This window comes from Ursus americanus, chromosome 6 (assembly GCF_024610735.1).
Source record: "Ursus americanus isolate L20-20 chromosome 6, mUrsAme1.1.p, whole genome shotgun sequence".
In the NCBI taxonomy this organism is placed as follows: Eukaryota; Metazoa; Chordata; class Mammalia; order Carnivora; family Ursidae; genus Ursus; species Ursus americanus.
The window spans coordinates 35,977,581-35,996,169 of record NC_142132.1 but is presented as its reverse complement, the minus strand read 5'-3'; the positions used below and the strand labels follow the sequence as shown (position 1 = coordinate 35,996,169).

Sequence of the window (18,589 nt, the reverse complement as noted above, 5' to 3'; positions counted from 1 at the left end):
GAACCCGACATGGGGCTTGATCCCAGGACCCTGAGATCATGACCCGAGCCAAAGGCAGACGCCCAATCAACTGAGCCACCCAGGCACCCTGAAAATAAATTTTTTTTACAATTTTTTTTTTAAATTTTTAAAAGATTTTGTTTACTTATTTGACAGAGAGAGAGACAGCCAGTGAGAGAGGGAACACAAGCAGGGCGAGTGGGAGAAGAATAAGAAGGCTCCTAGCAGAGCAGGGAGCCCGATGCGGGGCTAGATCCCAGGACTCGGATCACGCCCTGAGCCGAAGGCAGATGCTTAACAGCTAAGCCACCAGACGCCCCTGAAAATAAAATTTTTATGATACACTACTGAAATATAATTTATATAACTTTTACATTTATTATACCTTTGTATGTGTGAACTAATCTTTATTTTATTTTAGGATAAGGCTGGTACATCTTCTTTAATAATAAACAATAAATTGGCTTCTAATGAAACCACTGAAGTGCCTGAGGACAACAAAACCAAAACTGATTTGGGAAGAAAAAGAATAAATAGAAATGAACTTCAACTAGAAGAGCCGCCAGCAAAGAAAGGTACTACTTCACTTGTCAGCAGGAGGACTTTAAGAAAGTTAATTCCTAAACCAGTAATGGGAAAAGTTGCAGATAGGAGGAAATTTACTTATCTAAGGAAAAAACCTGAGGAAATATACATGATTGATTTTTATGCTAACATGTTATAGACTGCCCAGAGGATGGGTATATGTATTTACACCTGTCTTTTATTTTAATAAAATATTTGCTTGTTTGAGGTCATTGTATCTGTACTTTGGGAAAGCTGGTAGCCATGTAAACAGTCTGAGAAATAAGGCTTCAAATAGCAATAAAAGAGACAAACCAGACACATGATAGTCTCCTTACTTGTGATTTTTCAATCAAAACTATAATTATTATAGCAAAATATAAGCAGTAAAAGTATAGGTTGAATGTAGTATAAATATTGAACTAAAGTGTTAACTGCATTTTTGTTGTTTATGTTTAGTTTTTATAAGTTAACAGTAGATAATTAAGAGATTTCCCATCTCTATTTTGCTGGACTAATACTTTAATTTTTCCCTTATAAGGCTGTCCTGAATATGTTCTATAAATCTTTTGATATAAAACATGTAAAGTTTACCAAAAGAATAGTATGATTATCTGAAAAAAAAATTAGGTACAAAACAAATTAGTTTGATTTACCTTATTATGTAATTATCCTCGTTCTTGAAATAGAGTAAAATCAGAACATTACTTGATCACAAAAGTTTTGTTGAGCTTTCTGTTTTCACTTAAGTGTTTACGGATTACATCTGGATGGTATGCATGACTCAAATCTCTTGACTCAGGATAGATAGGATCTATTTGTGAGTTCTGAATTTCTGATTGTTGTCATTTTAAGCTTGCTTAGATCCCATCTCTCTGTCCTGATGCAGGGTTCAGATAATTTTATAACTTGTTTTTTTAAAGAGCAAGAGGATTCTTTTTTAAAAAAACCATTTCTAAGTTATGAAAAAAAAATCCATCCTCATTCAGTTTTCTTAGTCATTTCAGCAGATGAAGTCATAGGTATAAAAATAGCATCATAAGTAGATAATTACATTAAATGGAAAGTAGAACAGAAGTCTGAACCAGTGGAGAAGATGGAGTCATTCCACTTTGGGATGACTTGCCACAACTTTGTAAGATGTTAGAAGACAATATGATGGAAAAATGATATAAAAATCTATAAGTGTAAGTGGGCAAGGTTGTTGTAAAAACAGGGTAAATCTTTAAGATTCCAGAGTAGCTGGAATACTTAGAATAAATTATGAATCTTAAGGCAGTAATTTAGGAAAATGTAACTACAAACATAAGAAAAGCTTCAAAAATACACTCATCTGCTTTGAAGAAAGTAAGGCTCTACAACAAGGGTGATGCCACGTTTTCCCCACACTCTTTGAGGCAGAGGAGACAATGTAAGTTATAGATAATAAAACCTTATTCAGTGAGCTTTTAAAGTTAGTCTGTATTAAAGAAAAGAGATCTTGGGATTGCATAATGGGTTTGCACGATTACAGCTGTACAGGAGTATCTAGACAGTTGGGTGAAGGAAACTAATATAGATTGTATTTGAAAACTGAAAACTTACTAATAAAACTTGAAGATGTGGTCCATATATACAATGGAATATTACTCAGCCATCAGAAAGAATGATTACACAGCATTTGCAGCAACATGGATGGGACTGGAGGAGATTATGCTAAGTGAAATAAGTCAAGCAGAGGAGGACAATTATATGGTTTCACTCATTTATGGAACATAAGAAATAGGAAGATCGGTAAGAGAAGGAAGGGAAGAATGAAGGGGGGTTAAACAGAAGGGGGAATGAACCATGAGAGACTGTGGACTCTGGGAAACAAACTGAGGGCTTCAGAGGGGAGGGGGCTGGGGGATTGGGATAGGCCAGTGATGGGTATTAAGGAGGGCACATATTGCATGGTGCACTGGGTGTTATATGCAAATAATGAATCATGGAACATTGCATCAAAAACTGGGGATGTACTGTATGGTGACTAATATAACAAAAATTATTTAAAAAATTAAAAAAAACCTTGGTTTTGCATAAATACTATGGAAACTGAAGTAGGTGATATTATTTCTGTTTTACATTTGAGGAAGTGGTCATAGGGTTAAGGAGTTTAACAGTTAACACAGCTAATGAAGGGTAAGGCTGCATGAGAGTTCCTAGAATTTCAGCCATTTCCCCCCTAATTTAACTATGAAAATATAAGGTACTCAGTTTTCAAGTCATTCATTTAGTAGATCTGTAATATAATTGTGCTTTAAAATTATCTTTAGGATTTGGAGTGTTTAACTTGGGGTGTCTCAAGTGATTTCCTTCCCTCTGTTCCATATTATAATGATAACAAAGATTTGTAGTAGATAATTGAAAGAATATTGAAAGTTATAAAGAGAAAATAGGAACAGCTGGTAATCCTACTTGGGTAGTTCATGTCAATTTTGGTGTACTTCCTTTGCTACTAACTCTTTCTGCATTAATTGAAGGAACTATAGCTTTTACATAAGTGGGCTTATATGGGTGTATGTTTTGCAACCTGTTTTTTCTTTTTCACTCAATGGCTTATGTTTGTTTTACATTAAAAGTTTGCTTTTAAGTTTTTTTATGTTTAAATATTGGCTTATATGGTAACTTCTTGGTTTTATTAAGGTTTGCCAGATTAATAACAATTTTCTTATTTTTAAAGGACTTATACATGCAAATCCAACTATCACTGAAGACGAAAAGAAAAGTGAAGAAATGCAAAAGAGCATTTCAGAAGATGAGGAAGGCATTAGAATTTTACAAGAAAATAATGAAGAGCTGAAAACATGTTTACTTACTGCTGAAAATGAACTTAAGAATGAAAAGGAAGAAAAAACAGAGTTAAATAAAAAGATTATTAGTTTGCAGCAAGAACTTTCTTTTTCTGAAAAAAAGAATTTTACTTTAAATCTAGAGGTCCAACAAATTCAGTCAAATTATGATAATGTAATTTCTGAATTACACGTGCAGAGAGGTATAAATCAAGAACAGGAGGAAAAGATTGTGAAATTGTCAAAGGAGATAGAAACCGCTAGGAAAAACATCGCAAATAATGTTTCACAAATAAAATTAATGCAAGCAAAAATAGATGAACTACGAACACTTGATCCAGTTTCTCAGATTTCAAACATAGATTCACTCAATCTCAGGGATCTGTCAAGTGGTTCTCAAGAGGATAATTTGCCAAATACACAGTTAAACCTTTCAGATAATGATAATTTGGTAAGTAAGCAGGTTAAAGAATATCATAACCAGGAACTCAATAGGGAAAGCTCTTTCCACTCTAGTATTGAAGCTATTTGGGAAGAATGTAAGGAAATTGTAAAGGCCTCTTCCAAAAAAAGTCATCAGATCCAGGAATTGGAACAACAAATTGAAAAGTTACAGGCAGAATTAAAAGGTTGTATAGATGAAAACAGTAGACTAAAAATAGAGGAAAGGGAGAATAAAAATCAAGGTGACCTACTAAAAGAAAAAGAAAATCTTATACAGCAGCTGAAACAAGAATTGCAAGGAAAAAATATTGCTCTTGATGTTCAAGTACAACATGTAGTTGAAGGGAAGAGAGCACTTTCAGAACTTACAGAAGATGTTACTTGCTATAAGATGAAAATAAAGGAACTTGAAGCAATCTTAGAAACTCAAAAAGATGAATGCAGTCATTCAGCCAAGTTGGAACAAGACATTTTGGAAAAGGAATCCATCATCTTAAAGCTAGAAGGAAATCTGAAGGAATTTCAAGCAAATCTTCAGGATTCTATCAAAAACACCAAAGATTTAAGTGAAAAGGAAGTCAAGTTGAAAGAAGAGGTCTCACAATTAACAAGTAATTTGCAAGATGCAAAGCATTCACTTCAATTAAAGGAAGAAGAAAAGGAAATCAACCGGCAAAAAGCAGAAAAGTAAGATAAATGTTATTAAAACATTTAAAAATATGCAAAGCGTTTATTTTATTGGTTTTCCTCTCTGTAGCTTTTCAATAATGTAGGTGGGTATAACTTAATCTAGCATAGTATGTTTGAAGAGTAGAGAACCTGAACTTAGTTCAACTAAACCTCTGGAACCAAAAGTTATATGCAAAAATCTGTTTATAAAATCACATGACATCCTCTCTGAAGAACTCATTCATTGATTGGACATTCCAAGTTTGTGAAAATTTAGAATTTTGTAGGTTGTTACTAGCTCACACGTATGATCCGGTGTGGTTTGTTGTGAGTCACTATAGAGAAATGATTTGTGTTCTTTAGGTTGAAAGAGGAGCTATCTGCAAGCTCCGCTCTTACACAAAATCTGAAAGCAGATCTTCAGAGGAAGGAAGAAGATTATTTTGAGCTGAAAGAGAAACTCGCTGATGCCAAAAAACAGATTGAGCAAGTACAGAAAGAGGTAGGTTATTTGAAAAGTTGCGTGGCCAGTTTAAATAATAAAGATTGTTTTCATTATAGAACACGTTTTTTAGACACTAATTTTAGAATTAAACAGAACATTTATCAACTCCATAATTTTTTTTCAAATGGTAAGAACACTTATTTCACAAAAGAAATAAAGCTTAAAGTGAAGAATGTCCAACATTAAGAAAAATATGTGGGGGAGGTCATGGGGGAATGGGTAAAACAGGTGATGGGGATTAAGAGTGCACTTATGATGAGCACTGAGTAATGTATAGAATTGTTGAATCACTGAAACTAATATAATACTTTATGTTAACTATGCCGGAATTAAAATAAAAAACTTAATAACTTTCAAAAAGAAAAAATGTGCCTCATGTAGTATTAGAATCTTTTTTTCTCTATTAAAGACTGACAAGTTTATTTCCCCCCAAAAAGTAAAAAACAAACTTTTGTTTGCAGATAAGATTCATGAGAGTATGTAGTATGGTTGTAACAAGTTTTTATCAGAGTTTAATTTTAAAATAGGAAATACAATCACTGATTCCAAATACAAAATATACAAAAGTATGTACAGTGAGGAAAAAAACTCCCTCCCAACCCTCCCAGCCTTCAAGTTTCTCTTCAAGGCATCAAACGACACCAGTTACTTTCTTTCTCTTTACTTCTTCCTCTTTCTATCCTTTTTTTCTCTTCCTGTAAAAAAATGAAAACATCCTATAAACACTTGTGAATCCTAGTTTCTTCACTTAATAGTGCATCTTGGCTGCCATATCAGGGTTATATAGTTATTTTATGACTGCAAAATGTAGTTACCATTAGTTAACTGGTCCTGGATTATTGGACAATTCAGATAATTTCATCTTCTTCTGATCTTATGAAGCAAAGTCATTTGAACATTTACAAGTCATTCTATAAGTAGAACTTATGGGTCACTGCTTTGTACATTGTAATTTTGATATTTATTATGCTCTTTATGCCAATTTATAAGCCAGAAGTAATGTATGAGAATTAAGAGTATTTTTTCCATCCTTATCCACAAAGTAGTATTTTACCATACTTTTTGATATTTGACAGGTAAAGAGTATTTATCTCAGGGCACCTGGGTGGCTCATTGGAATCAGCTGGGGTTGTGATCCAGGGTCCTGGGATCGAGCACTGCGTTGGGCTCCCTGCTCCGCGGGGGACTTGCTTCTCCCTCTCCCGTGCCCCCTGCTTGTGCTCTCTCTGTCAAATAAATAAAATCTTTAAATAGAAAAAAATATTTACATTAATGCTATCTTATTGTAGACATTTTTCTTATGTTAAATGAGAAATTGTTCCAGAACTTCAATTTCAAGTAGGTTATAATAAACTACCACTTGGGTGGCTCAGGTCATGATATCAATTTAGGTCGTGATCTCGGGGTCCTGGGATCAGGCCCCACATCGGGCTCCTTGGGATCATGACCTGAGCTGAAGGCAGACACTTAATTGACTGAGCCACCCAGGCGTCCCTAGAAATATTTTTTAACAAATGAAGATACAAATGAAAGCCTTCTCCCCAATCATTTCTCTCTTCTTTTTAAATATAACCATTCTTGACAGTGTTATACACTTTTTAAAAAAATTTTTTAAATTTTTAAAAGATTCTATTTATTTGAGAGAGCACGAGTAGGGAGGAGAGGCAGAGGGAGAGGGAGAAGCAGACTCTTTGCTGAGCAGGGGGCCCGACGTGGGGCTCCATCTCAGGACCCCAGGATCATGACCTGAGCCACCCAAGTGCCCTAAAACACACTTTTAGATCATGAAAACATACAAGTATGTACAGTAATTATTTAGATACATATATATGTTGTATTTAACATAGTGTATTAGATTTATATGTGATATATCTAATTAGATACATATATTGTATTTAATAATATATGTAAATTATGTACTTATGTGTTTTTATTTTTATAAATAGGATCATGTGTATATAAATAATGCTTTTTAACTCTATTTTTGATATTTTTTTTCATGCCACTTTTTATAGGGGTATCTTTTTTAAGTTATGTTACTATTACTCTAATAATGGTTATAAAGAGTATTTTCCCTTTTTTTAAAATAATGTGTAATGTCAATGCTAGTACTAATAACAACAACAATAGTAATAGCAGCTTATTCTGGGTCAGTTATGCTGAGTTTACATATAACATCTCATTTAATTCACAAATATTAGGGGTAGGCACTGTTTTTAACTATGGCTAAGGAAACATGCTTGTCCAAGTTCACTTAGCTAGTAAATGGTAGAACCAGGATGGAAACTGAGGTGGTCCTTACGTGCATATTGGTGCAACACGTGGTCTTTATTTATTATTGGCTGACAGTTTATAACTATGAAGTTGATAAGGTTGGTGTTTATTACTACAAGTCTCACATTTTTAAACAAAATAAACAGATAAAAATATTCTTAATGTATGATTATAAAGGACATGTGTATTTATGGTAGTAAATTTGGAACATTCAGGAAGTCTAAAAAGGAATATTAGAATTCCCTCAAACCAAACCACTCAGAGCTAATACTATTAGGTATATTTCCATGTTTTTTATGAAGGAGAACTTTTTTCAATTAATTTCCTTCACTTTATGAAATCTCTAGGATTGGTGTGATGGAAATTGGGGTAAAGATGTTTGAAGATTATCTTTTTTTTTTCTGAAGATTTATATACTAGTTCATAGTACTTTTGATTTCTCTAACAAGTTTGTAGAACTAGGTTACTAGTAACATCAAAAAATCAATTGACTTCCACATGCACAGATAACTTTTGATCTTGTCATTGTTCCGTTTTCATCCTCTGTGGGCCATTATTAACTTTTAAAGTATTTCTTGTATTACTGGATCACATTACTCAATAATCCTTGGAAATCTGAGCCAGTATTTTCCTCTTAGGTATCTTTATTGATTTCTCTGTGATAATGGTTTTGCTGTTGCAAGTTACCGGGCTGATTCTTTTTTGAGAGCACTTACAGAGTTTGAGATTCTTAAAATATTATGAGAAGAAAGTGATCTTTTCATATGCGTTCTCCTTTAGAGAATTAAGAAATTTCCTGATAATTTGAAGCCATATCATATAGTATGTTAGAATCTATAATTTTTCTAATGGGTTTTTCTTTTTTAAAGATTTTATTTATTTATCTGAGAGAGACAGGGAGAGAGAGGGAGAGAAAGAGCACAATCAGGGGGGAGAGGGAGAAGCAGGCTCCCAGTAGGGAGCTCGACATGGGGACCCTGGGATCATGACCTGAGCCGAAGGCATATGCTTAACCGACTGAGGCACCCAGGCACCCCTCTAATGGTTTTTAAAGTATATGAATCTTTGAACCACTGGCCATGAATTTTAAACAACAAAACAATTAGTATTTTAAAAAATATTTAATTTGTTTTATAAACATTACCTTTTAGGTATCTGTAATGCGTGATGAGGAGAAATTACTGAGGATTAAAATTAATGAACTGGAGAAAAAGAAAAACCAGTGTTCTCAGGAAATAGATATGAAACAGCGAACCATTCAGCAACTCAAGGTAACAGTCTTGTTTTTAAAAATAGTTTAGGTAGATTCTGTTCGTATATTTTAGTGTCTGTTTACTTCGATGTATTAGTTCTTTTTTTTAAAAGATTTATTTATTTGAGAGAGAGAGGTGCAAGCGGGGGAGGGTACAGAGGGAGAGAGAGAGAGAGAATTTCAAGCAGACTCCCCAGTGAGCATGGAGCCCCATGCTGGGCTTGATCTCATGATGCTGAGATCATGACCTGAGTCAAAATCAAGAGTCAGACACTTAACCAGCTGAGCCACCCAGGCACCTCAGTGTATCAGTTCTTTTTAACAGAATCTCTTTTGACTATTTTGGAATCTAAAAATTAATTACTTAAAATTAAATAAGGCTGTAGTAATTTGCTTCTTATGAAAAGAGTATGGAAAGGAAAAGTTAGTATCTTCATATTAGAGAAACCTGGTAGACACCTTAACCAGGTGTTCAGGAATAGCATCACCAGTAGTAAGTCATATTGATACCATGTGCTTCCTGATTTGATGTGACCAGAAGGGCACATCTCTTATGTGGTGTTTTTCCCCCAAATCCATAACCTCAGTCTAATCATGAGACAACATTCAGGCAAATTCAAACTGAGGATGTTTGTACACAATACCAGACCAGTAAACAGTGTCAGGGTCAATAAAGAAAGGGACTACCAAGGACTTCTCACAGATTGGAGGAGACTAAGGGGGGACAGGATTACTAAATGCAGTCTTGTATCCTGTATGGGATCCTAGAAGCGAAAAAGGAGATCACTGGAGAAACTGGTGAAATCCAAATACAGTCTATAGTGTTGTTAATATTAGTGTAGCAGCGCTAGTTTCTTTTTTTCATACAAAGATGATTGTTTCCATATTTTAAATAATAGAGCATGGAGGCTCAACTGCTCATTTTTTGGTCCAGTGTTTCTCAATCGTTAAATAAATGTACCATGGTAATATAAGAGTTAATATTAGGAGAAGCTAAGTGGAGCTTATACAGGAAATATATGCTATTTTTGCAACCCTTCTGTAAATCTAAAATCATTTCAAAATAAAAAGTGAAAAGAAAATGAAGCTCATGTCTTATAAAAAATTATTTTTCAAAAGACGCTTAAAAAGCAAAATCCTTTTACAAGTGGTTATATTTTGCTTGACATCAATTAAATGGATTTGGCAACAATTAAAAAATGGATTTGTTGTATTCTTTGCATGTTGGCTTTTGAACGAAGCAAACTAATGAATATTCATGTGTAAACACATGATTTTAATTTTTAACTGTATCTAATCCTAATAAAGCAGTCTATACTTTCCTAATAGGTTTCTGAGATTTCCAGGTTTTGTAATGATTCATTCCAGGACTTGAAAAGTAAGGAGATAGTGTGATGTTAAATGAGATAGGGAGTGAAAGTTGAATTACCTGATAGGTTAAAACTAGAGTTGGAGGATTTCCAGTGCCCATAATTTACTCTTTTGCCTCTTGTGGCTCCTGTTATTTTTTTCAAACTCTCCAGCTACTTCCTACATAGAAGGGATGGAGGACCTTATTTTTCTGCCCTTTAAGTTTATTGATACGGAACTTTTTTTTATGGCTTTCCTTGTTCCTCCTATGTTAAATGCATAGTGAGCCTCCATTTCCTCATTTCTGCTTTTTCTGGTGTGTAAGAGAACATGGTAGCTTAAAACATTGAGTAAATAAAAGGACTGGGCAGTAACTTTCAGGTAGATTAAAGGTATCAAGTTTTGTGCTTTACTCTGCTCTTTTCTCCAAGGCAAAAGAAACTTGGAAGCCTGAGACTAGTACTCAACCTTGTAGGAGAGAGATTTCAAACCCAACATTGAACCCTGTTTTCAAGTCCCACTATTACATATTGCTGTGCATTTAGTTACATTTGCATTTAATTCATGTTCTTTCATCTTGCAGGAGCAGTTAAGTAATCAGAATGTGGAAGAAGCTATACAACAGTATGAGAGAGTGTGCAAAGGTCAGGAACAAACCTCTACTTCCAGTACTAAAATAACTGCAGAATAGGTAGTTGCAATAACAATTGAGTTAGCATTTTCCTTTGAACATTATAAAGTAAGGTCAACATAAGATGTAACTCTATCAAAAGAGATTCTAATGAGTGACTCGTCAACATAAAGTTTACTTTTTAAAAAGATTTTATTTATTTATTTGAGGGAGAGAGAGAGCACAAGCAGGGGGTAAGGAGAGGGACAAGCAGACTCCTCACTGAGCAGGAAGTCTGATGCGGGGCTCGATTTCAGGACCATGGGGTCATGACCTGAGCTGAAGGCACACGCTTAATCGACTGAGCCACCCAGGTGTGCCCCAACGTAAAGTTTATTCTTAGAAAAATAAAACATTAAGAAATATTCAGTTAAAGGAATTTTGATTTCTTTTTTTTTTTTTTTTTTTTAAGATTTTATTTATTTATTTGACAGAGAGAGACAGCCAGCGAGAGAGGGAACACAAGCAGGGGGAGTGGGAGAGGAAGAAGCAGGCTCATAGCAGAAGAGCCTGATGTGGGATTCGATCCCGCAACGCCGGGATCACACCCTGAGCCAAAGGCAGATGCTTAACCGCTGTGCCACCCAGGCGTCCCAGGAATTTTGATTTCTAAGTAATGGCCAGTATTTTGTGAAAAATAGTCACATTGGTCACAATGAATGGAATAGATTTCTAGACAAAATCATGTAAGAATATATGTCAAGTGAAACATCTTTAAAATTAAAATATTTTTAAGAAGTTTTTTAAAAACATTAAATATTTTAGTTTCAGATCTTATGTGCTGAATTATGCTTTTTTTTAACTCAACTTTTATTGATTTTTTAATCTGAAATATAAAATTACCTTTGTAAATGATACATACATCTTTCTGTTCATAATATGCACATTCCTTTCCTCTCCCTCACTCACCCCTTAATCTCTTGATTGTATGAGTAGTAGAGCTGGGATTTAAATCTAAGTCTGTTTCACTCAAGTTTCAGATTCTCTTCGCTAATCTGTGCTGTTTGTACTTGGCCAACTAAAAAGAAAGGGGTAGGACAACCAGATTATTGCTTATTTAGATAACTTCAACATTTGTGGGATTTACTTGGATCAATAAGTTGAGCGTGTGTGTGTGTGTGTATCTCTGCACACTGTCCTATTTTCTCTTGCCTTTCTTTTAGGCTTTTGTCCTTTAACATTTCCTATTTCCATAATCTTTTTAGGGATTTTCTTTACTTTGGCTCCTTTGTCATTGTTGGCAAATGTGAATAGATCTTAGCTATTTTGACCAGGGTATAGTTTCTATCATATTTTAATTTTTCCTCTTTGCCAAATATGAGAACTGTGGCACAGGCCCATGCTGACTTTAATCTGACTTCCATCTTCTCCACGCTCTTGAAACTTGCTCCCAAGTCTCTTGTAACCTACATATTTTCAAGTCTATTACCTTTTTGTAATCCCTCCTTTCTTTTATTTTTTATATTATTTTGACATAATTGTCCACCCTCTTCCTTTTCCTCATTTTTATTTTTTACATAGTACTTACTGTGTGAGTGTATTTTTTTCTAAATAAAATGGTAATGTGTAGCTTCTCCCCCTTTGAAACTTGTCTCAGCTATTGTGATCTGTTCTGTACCAATTACTGCCTGTCTCTCAGAATGAACCTCAGCTACTTTGGCAGCTTTCCTGATTAATGCGTCATCTTCTTTTTTCTCTTTATTTTCTCACTGGACAGTCCATTTGTTCCTTTGATTTCAGTTGTTCATAGGACATTCCCCAACAAACAAAAAAGTGCATTTTTAGTTCGGCTTCTATATTTCTATTTAAATATTGAATGCCATTTACTTAGCTATCTTAGTGTAAAATTCTTTTTTAAAAAATTGAGATACAATACATAATTATTACCTTTTAAAAATGTACAGTTTAGCGCATTTTAGTATATTCACATGGTTGTATAATCACTACCACTATCTAATTCCAGAACATTTTCATCACCCCAAAAAGAAACCTTGCGCCTATTAGCTGTCACTCCTCAGTCCCTGTCAACCACTAATCTACTTTCTGTAGATAGCTCATAGCTATATTTTATTTTATTTCATTTTATTTTTTATTTTTTTTATTTTTTATTTTTTTTTTAAAGATTTTATTTATTTATTTGACAGAGATAGAGACAGCCAGCGAGAGAGGGAACACAAGCAGGGGGAGTGGGAGAGGAAGAAGCAGGCTCACAGCGGAAGAGCCTGATGTGGGGCTCGATCCCAGAATGCCGGGATCACGCCCTGAGCCGAAGGCAGACGCTCAACCGCTGAGCCACCCAGGCGCCCCTATTTCATTTTATTTTACTTTGTTTTATTTTGCTATCTTTAGATAGTAGTGAAGAGATATTTGTCTCATAGCTGTCATTATGTTGCTTTGTTTTTTTAAAAAAAGATTTTATTTTTTTTATTACTGTTTTTTAAAAGATTTTATTTATTTATTTTGGAAAAAGGAGGACATGCACACAGGCGTGAAGGGGGGAGTGGAATAGAGGAAGAGGGACAAGCAGACTGTGCTAAGCATGGAGCCTGAGGCAGGGCTTATTTCCATATCTCTGAGATCTTGACCTGAGCTGAAATCAAGAGTCAGACCTTAACTGGCCAAGCCACCCAGATGCCTCCTAAAGATTTTATTTTTAAGTAATCTCTACACTTAGTGTGGGGCTCTAATCCACAGCCCTGAGATCAAGAGTCGCACCCTCCACTGACTGGGCCAGCCAGGTGTCCCACTTTATTTTCTGTTTTATTTGTTGCGTATTTCTGATTATTTCCTGAAATGAAACGTAAATTATTGGAGGCAGTGAGTGATAAATAGTTCTTTCTCTCTCTTTTTTTTTTTTTAACTACACCTACCTTTCAAATAATAGGTGGACAGCCATTAGTGAAATTATCATTGGTGTCACAAACTTTCTCAATTGATAACTAGTTACTTAAACCTTTTTCTTTCTAACCTTCTAGTTTAGAGCAAAATATAGGGTGGAAGAGGGAAGGGATTCTTTGAATAAGCTTTTATTAATTGTATGATCTGAATATATTTGTAATCATGCTTTTTGAAAGAATGAGTTTAGATTATGATACCAACACTCCTTTAATCCTAGGAGGAATTCTGTTTTATTAGCATTCCTGACAGCTTATATAAAGGGATAGAAATACTGAAAATTTTTCATATAATTTTTTCTTATTGTTTCATTAAATTTTTCTTTTTTTTTTTTTTTTTTAAGATTTTATTTATTTGTTTGACAGAGACACTGAGAGAGGGAACACAAGCAAAGGGAGTGTGAGAGGGAGAAGCAGGCTTCCCGCCGAGCAGGGAGCCCGATGTGGGGCTCCATCCCAGGACCCTGGGATCATGACCTGAGCCGAAGGCAGACGCTTAACGGCTGCGCCACCCAGGCGCCCCATTAAATTTGTCTTTATTGTTTTTTTAAGTTTGCTATTTATGTGTACCTTGAGGGAGCCATTTTTTGGGATTTTTGTTATTTTTAATGTTTAGTGACCTGAGGTTGAGCTACGTGCATTTATAGGTTTATTACCTCTAACATCAGTAATAGTTTTGGTGAGGTGTCTGAAATGTGCCCTGCTACAAACAGTGGCCGTCACCAGAGGCAACAAAGTAATTTCCTTCGTACCTCTTTCTAGCAGACAGCGCTAAAATGGAATTGTTTATAAGTCATTATTGTAGTCCTTTTTTAAGGGCCAGAGACAATTTTAAGGCTAGTAGCACAGTCACTCCTGAAGAGTTGGTTTTAAAAATACTGGAGATTTTTGGCTTTGGAAATTTTTGTAGAAAACATAATTACTTGAGATTAAAAAAAAAAAGTCAAATTGGGATGGAGCCCTTTTTGCTTTTAGGAGGCAAACGTTTTACTTTTGCTTTGAGAATATTAACACTGAAAAGAAATGTTTTGCCAAATAACATTTTTTTCTAAATCCCAAGATTTGTGTTTATTAGTATTAATAGTTTAATAGTATAAAAATTGTTAATTTTGTCCGAAGAGATTGTCTTTTCCATCCATCTATCCCTTCGTGCAGTCTTTCCGGTCTCTATCTGTCAGATGCTTATTTGATGCTTCATAGCTGCCACTACTGTTCTAGGCCTCGAGGTGCCACAGGCAACAAGACAAAGCTTCTGTCTGCATGGAACTCAGATTCTATTCTGGGTAATAAAAGTGTATTTTAATTTTAGAAGAACTCAAGACAAAGTGGGTATCTAGATGTAAATGTTAGTAGTTTCTAAAATGTTCTCCCTAAATTTTTAGATCTAAATGTTAAAGAGAAAATAATTGAAGACATGCGAATGACCCTGGAAGAACAGGAACAAACTCAGCTGGAACAGGACCGAGTGCTCGAGGCTAAATTGGAGGAAGCCGAAAGACTGGCCGCAGGTACAACAAGACTGCTTAAGTATCTCCAGACCTACCTGCCATTTTCTGTATTTCCCTAGATTTCTTTCCTTTTTAAAAGTTGTTTAGTATTTATAATAATTCATAGTGAAAAAGTATTGGTGTGTTTTTGGAGTGTCCGGTCACTTGCCATTTTCCAATGTGATGAAAATTGTTTTATCTAAGTAAAATTGTAGTAAAGAAGGAATAAGGACACTTTCATAATAACTGGATGATAACTTGCAATGTTTCCCAGCCGTTAAAAACAAATTTTCAACTGAGTTTCAGCTCTGTCCAGCTTCTTAGTATCATCTTGTATGTTTATCTTGGTAAATACTCTGATTCCATCCTTCAGAATACTATCACATTTTTTTTGATTTTTGAGAACCATGTGAGGTTTCCTATATAATTAAGATTGAGATGTGTTTATACTGTATACTCTGAACACTATTCATTGGGTTCCTGAGAGGTCCTTGTACTTACTCTTCTCTAAGAATTTGGTAAGAGCTCTTAAAAGTGCAGCCCTTGAAATTGTCTCAGTTCTATCTGTGTTTATGTTTTTCCTCTGGGTTCTACTGATTCTTGTCTGTATCTCATGCCACATGTATCTCTATATGGTATAACTTTTGCATGTGCTTTAAAAAATAATTTTATGTTTTCAAATTAGAATTGGAAAAATGGAAGGAAAAATGCAATGTTCTGGAAGGCAAAAGTAATCAAAGGTCAAATAAAGAACTTGAGGATAACACAGATGTACTTAGTGAAAAGCTCAGTAAGCTTCAGGACGAGTTACAGGTATGATTTTATGTATATATGTATCTAGCCATGGTATTTCTCATGAGAGGAGAGTTCAGCAAGTATTTTATAATTTAGATATGGGTGAAGTGCTACCTGGGAAATGTGAACATATAGGTATAGTTTTTCAGTATACATTGAATCGACATGGGGCGGAAATTTCCAAGATACAAACCACCAGTTAGTGCCAATGAAAATACAGTGGTTGGGTCTTCTCTTTTATTTTCTATGTATTTAATTCTTAAATCACTAGTTATGTGTTTGTACCTATTTTTCTACTCCTTAAACTTCTTAGTCCTCAAATACTGCTGTGGAAAAGAGGACTCTTAGGAAGATTATTTTGTATATAATCGTTTTAATTTTTAGTTATGAAGTTGGTAAAGAATACAGTTGTGTATCTGGACACAGGAGTATATTTGAAACTCTATTATATAAAGGATATTCTGTTTTGCATTTGTATTTATTCCCTGTTCAATTCTAAATACTGTATAGAATACCACATGTGGAGGAAATATTTTTTAATGGGGTTTACCAAATACCACTTAAAATTTGATACATTTTACTAGAAGGAACTAGTTTTGAGATTGAAGAAAGCATAATAGTGATTTTAAAAAATTGGCTGCATCTAAATTATTTTCTTAAATACATGCTATATGTAATCAGATACTGAACAAATAAAAAGTCTTTCATTAACTATTAATTATATATTCTAGAATTTACCCTAATTGGGAAAATCCCAAAGCAGGTAGAACAAAGTAAATACTCCATTACTTATGAAAAAATATTAGCTATATTGGGAATGTTCATATTAAGGAGTATTCCTTTATTTTATGTTCTTCTCAAATGATGTAATCACATAGATTATGAACTTTGTAATTCTGGAATGGAAATTACTGATCAGCTTTATTCTCAGTCTAGCCATTCTCAGTGTTCCTCTGATTCATGAATATCCTGTTGCACAAGTTACTTTTTGCATCCTGTATACCCAGGAATATTTTATTTTTGAAACCATACAATTAGAAATGACCATCACAAACCAAGACTTTTTCTTTTCTGACATGTAGAAAGACTTGGGTCTTTGTAACTCTTTCAGAAATAGAGATTGTTTATTTGTTCTTAAGGTCACTGATGAAGGAGAGTCCTTAAATGGACTTCATAGCAAAATAGGTTTATAAAAGGAAGTCCATTTAGAAAAGGAAATCAGCAGCATTCATTTTATAATCTGAAATAAACTCTGATTTTATCATTGTTTAAGGAAAAACACTTATTTTTAATTTTCAAAAAGGTAAAAAGTGATGGTTTATATGAATATGTTCTAAAAATAAATTTGTCGACTATGACTTAAGTATTATTTAAGCATGTGATAGTTACTTGTATTATTTTTATATATATAGGAATCTGAACATAAATATAAAGCTGACAGAAAGAAATGGCTAGAAGAAAAAATGATGCTTATCACTCAAGCAAAAGAAGCTGAGAATCTACGAAACAAAGAGATGAAAAAGTATGCTGAAGACAGAGAGCGTTGTTTGAAACAACAAAATGAAGTGGTTGGTAACAATTATACTTTATCTTTGAAGTATTTCACCAGCTGATTTGGTTTAAGTTTATCCCTGGGATTCTTACCAGTCTTTACATGGTTGCCTGATTTTCTTGCTCTTTTAAAAGACAGTTTGTCTATTTGTAAGATGACTTTTCTGTCCCAATTTTGAAGTTCACTTACATTCTTATTTTAACTTTCTTCAGTCCATTTAGCAAGTTGGGAAAATGCCTAATTACATCTCAGTATGTAGGTACAGAACTTAAACATCTCTTCCCTTTGATTGCTATAGGGTTATCTCTATTATAAAATTTTGCACTGTGAACTGTAGATTCTATTAACATGGTGTGTGTATGTTATTTCATAAGCTGATTTTATCAGGGCTTTAAAAAAGTCAATTATGGGCACCTGGGTGGCTCAGTTGGTTGAGCGTCTGACTTTTGGTCTTGGCTCAGGTCATGGTCGTGGGGTTGTGAGATCGAGCCCTCTGTTGGGCTCCACACTCAGCACAGAGTCTGCTTTGAGATTCTCTCTCCCTCACCCTCTGCCCCTCCCTCTGCTTGTGCTCTCTCTCTTTCTAAAATAAATAAATAAAATCTTCTTAAAAAAAAGTCAACTAAATTGTTTCTAGAAGACAATAGGTAGAAATAACCTTTGGTTTTATCTTGACTAGCTGTGGCTCTTATAGCAATTCTATCTTAGCTTGTTTTTCCCTTCCTGTTTTACTTGACTGCTTAGCCTGTTTGACACCTCCTGTTGCCAACAGAAGAAAATAAGTTAAAAGGTATTGTTGGTCTTAGGAAAGCTATTGTGCAACACATTGACACTATCTTTAAATGAAAAGCTGATTTTCTCCTTACAGTAGTAGTAACTTGGCAGTGTCACATTGTCATTGCTGGTATTTTTATTTGTTTGTTTATGACAGAGTTTTACAGATAATAGCTGAGCTTCCCTGTGAAGCCAGGATGTTAATTTTCAGTAAGTTAAGGGTGATTTTCCCACTGATTTTTAAAAATAATTTTACCTTTTTATTTTGAAATCATTTTATTTATAGAAAAGTTGCAAAACGAATCCAGACTTCCTGTATACTTACCACTAACTTCTCCTGATGTTAGCACCTTAGGTAACAATAGTACAATGATCAAAATCAACAAATTAACATTATTGTATTTCTGTTAGCTAAATTGTGGTCCTTATTAGAATTTCATAAGTTTTCCCACTAATGTCTTTTTCTGGGTCCAGGGTCTCATCTAGAATGCTACATTACATTAGTAGTAGTTGTTGTTGTTGGTTTTTAAAGATTTTATTTATTTACTT

At 34.3% G+C, this 18,589-nt stretch overlaps 1 protein-coding gene across 7 annotated transcripts in view; it reads left to right on the top strand.

The window, feature by feature from the left end:
* KIF20B (kinesin family member 20B) overlaps positions 1-18,589 on the top strand; it is a 66,028-nt gene that overhangs the window by 31,057 nt on the left and 16,382 nt on the right. For all 7 annotated transcript variants that reach the window (XM_045810066.2, XM_087862912.1, XM_045810068.2 and 4 more), the window contains exons 18-25: positions 422-575; positions 3,266-4,505; positions 4,851-4,989; positions 8,418-8,537; positions 10,452-10,512; positions 14,815-14,940; positions 15,605-15,732; positions 17,127-17,282. In XM_045810066.2, coding sequence (XP_045666022.2) covers positions 422-575; positions 3,266-4,505; positions 4,851-4,989; positions 8,418-8,537; positions 10,452-10,512; positions 14,815-14,940; positions 15,605-15,732; positions 17,127-17,282 — 2,124 coding nt within the window. The remainder of the gene's footprint in view (positions 1-421; positions 576-3,265; positions 4,506-4,850; positions 4,990-8,417; positions 8,538-10,451; positions 10,513-14,814; positions 14,941-15,604; positions 15,733-17,126; positions 17,283-18,589) is intronic.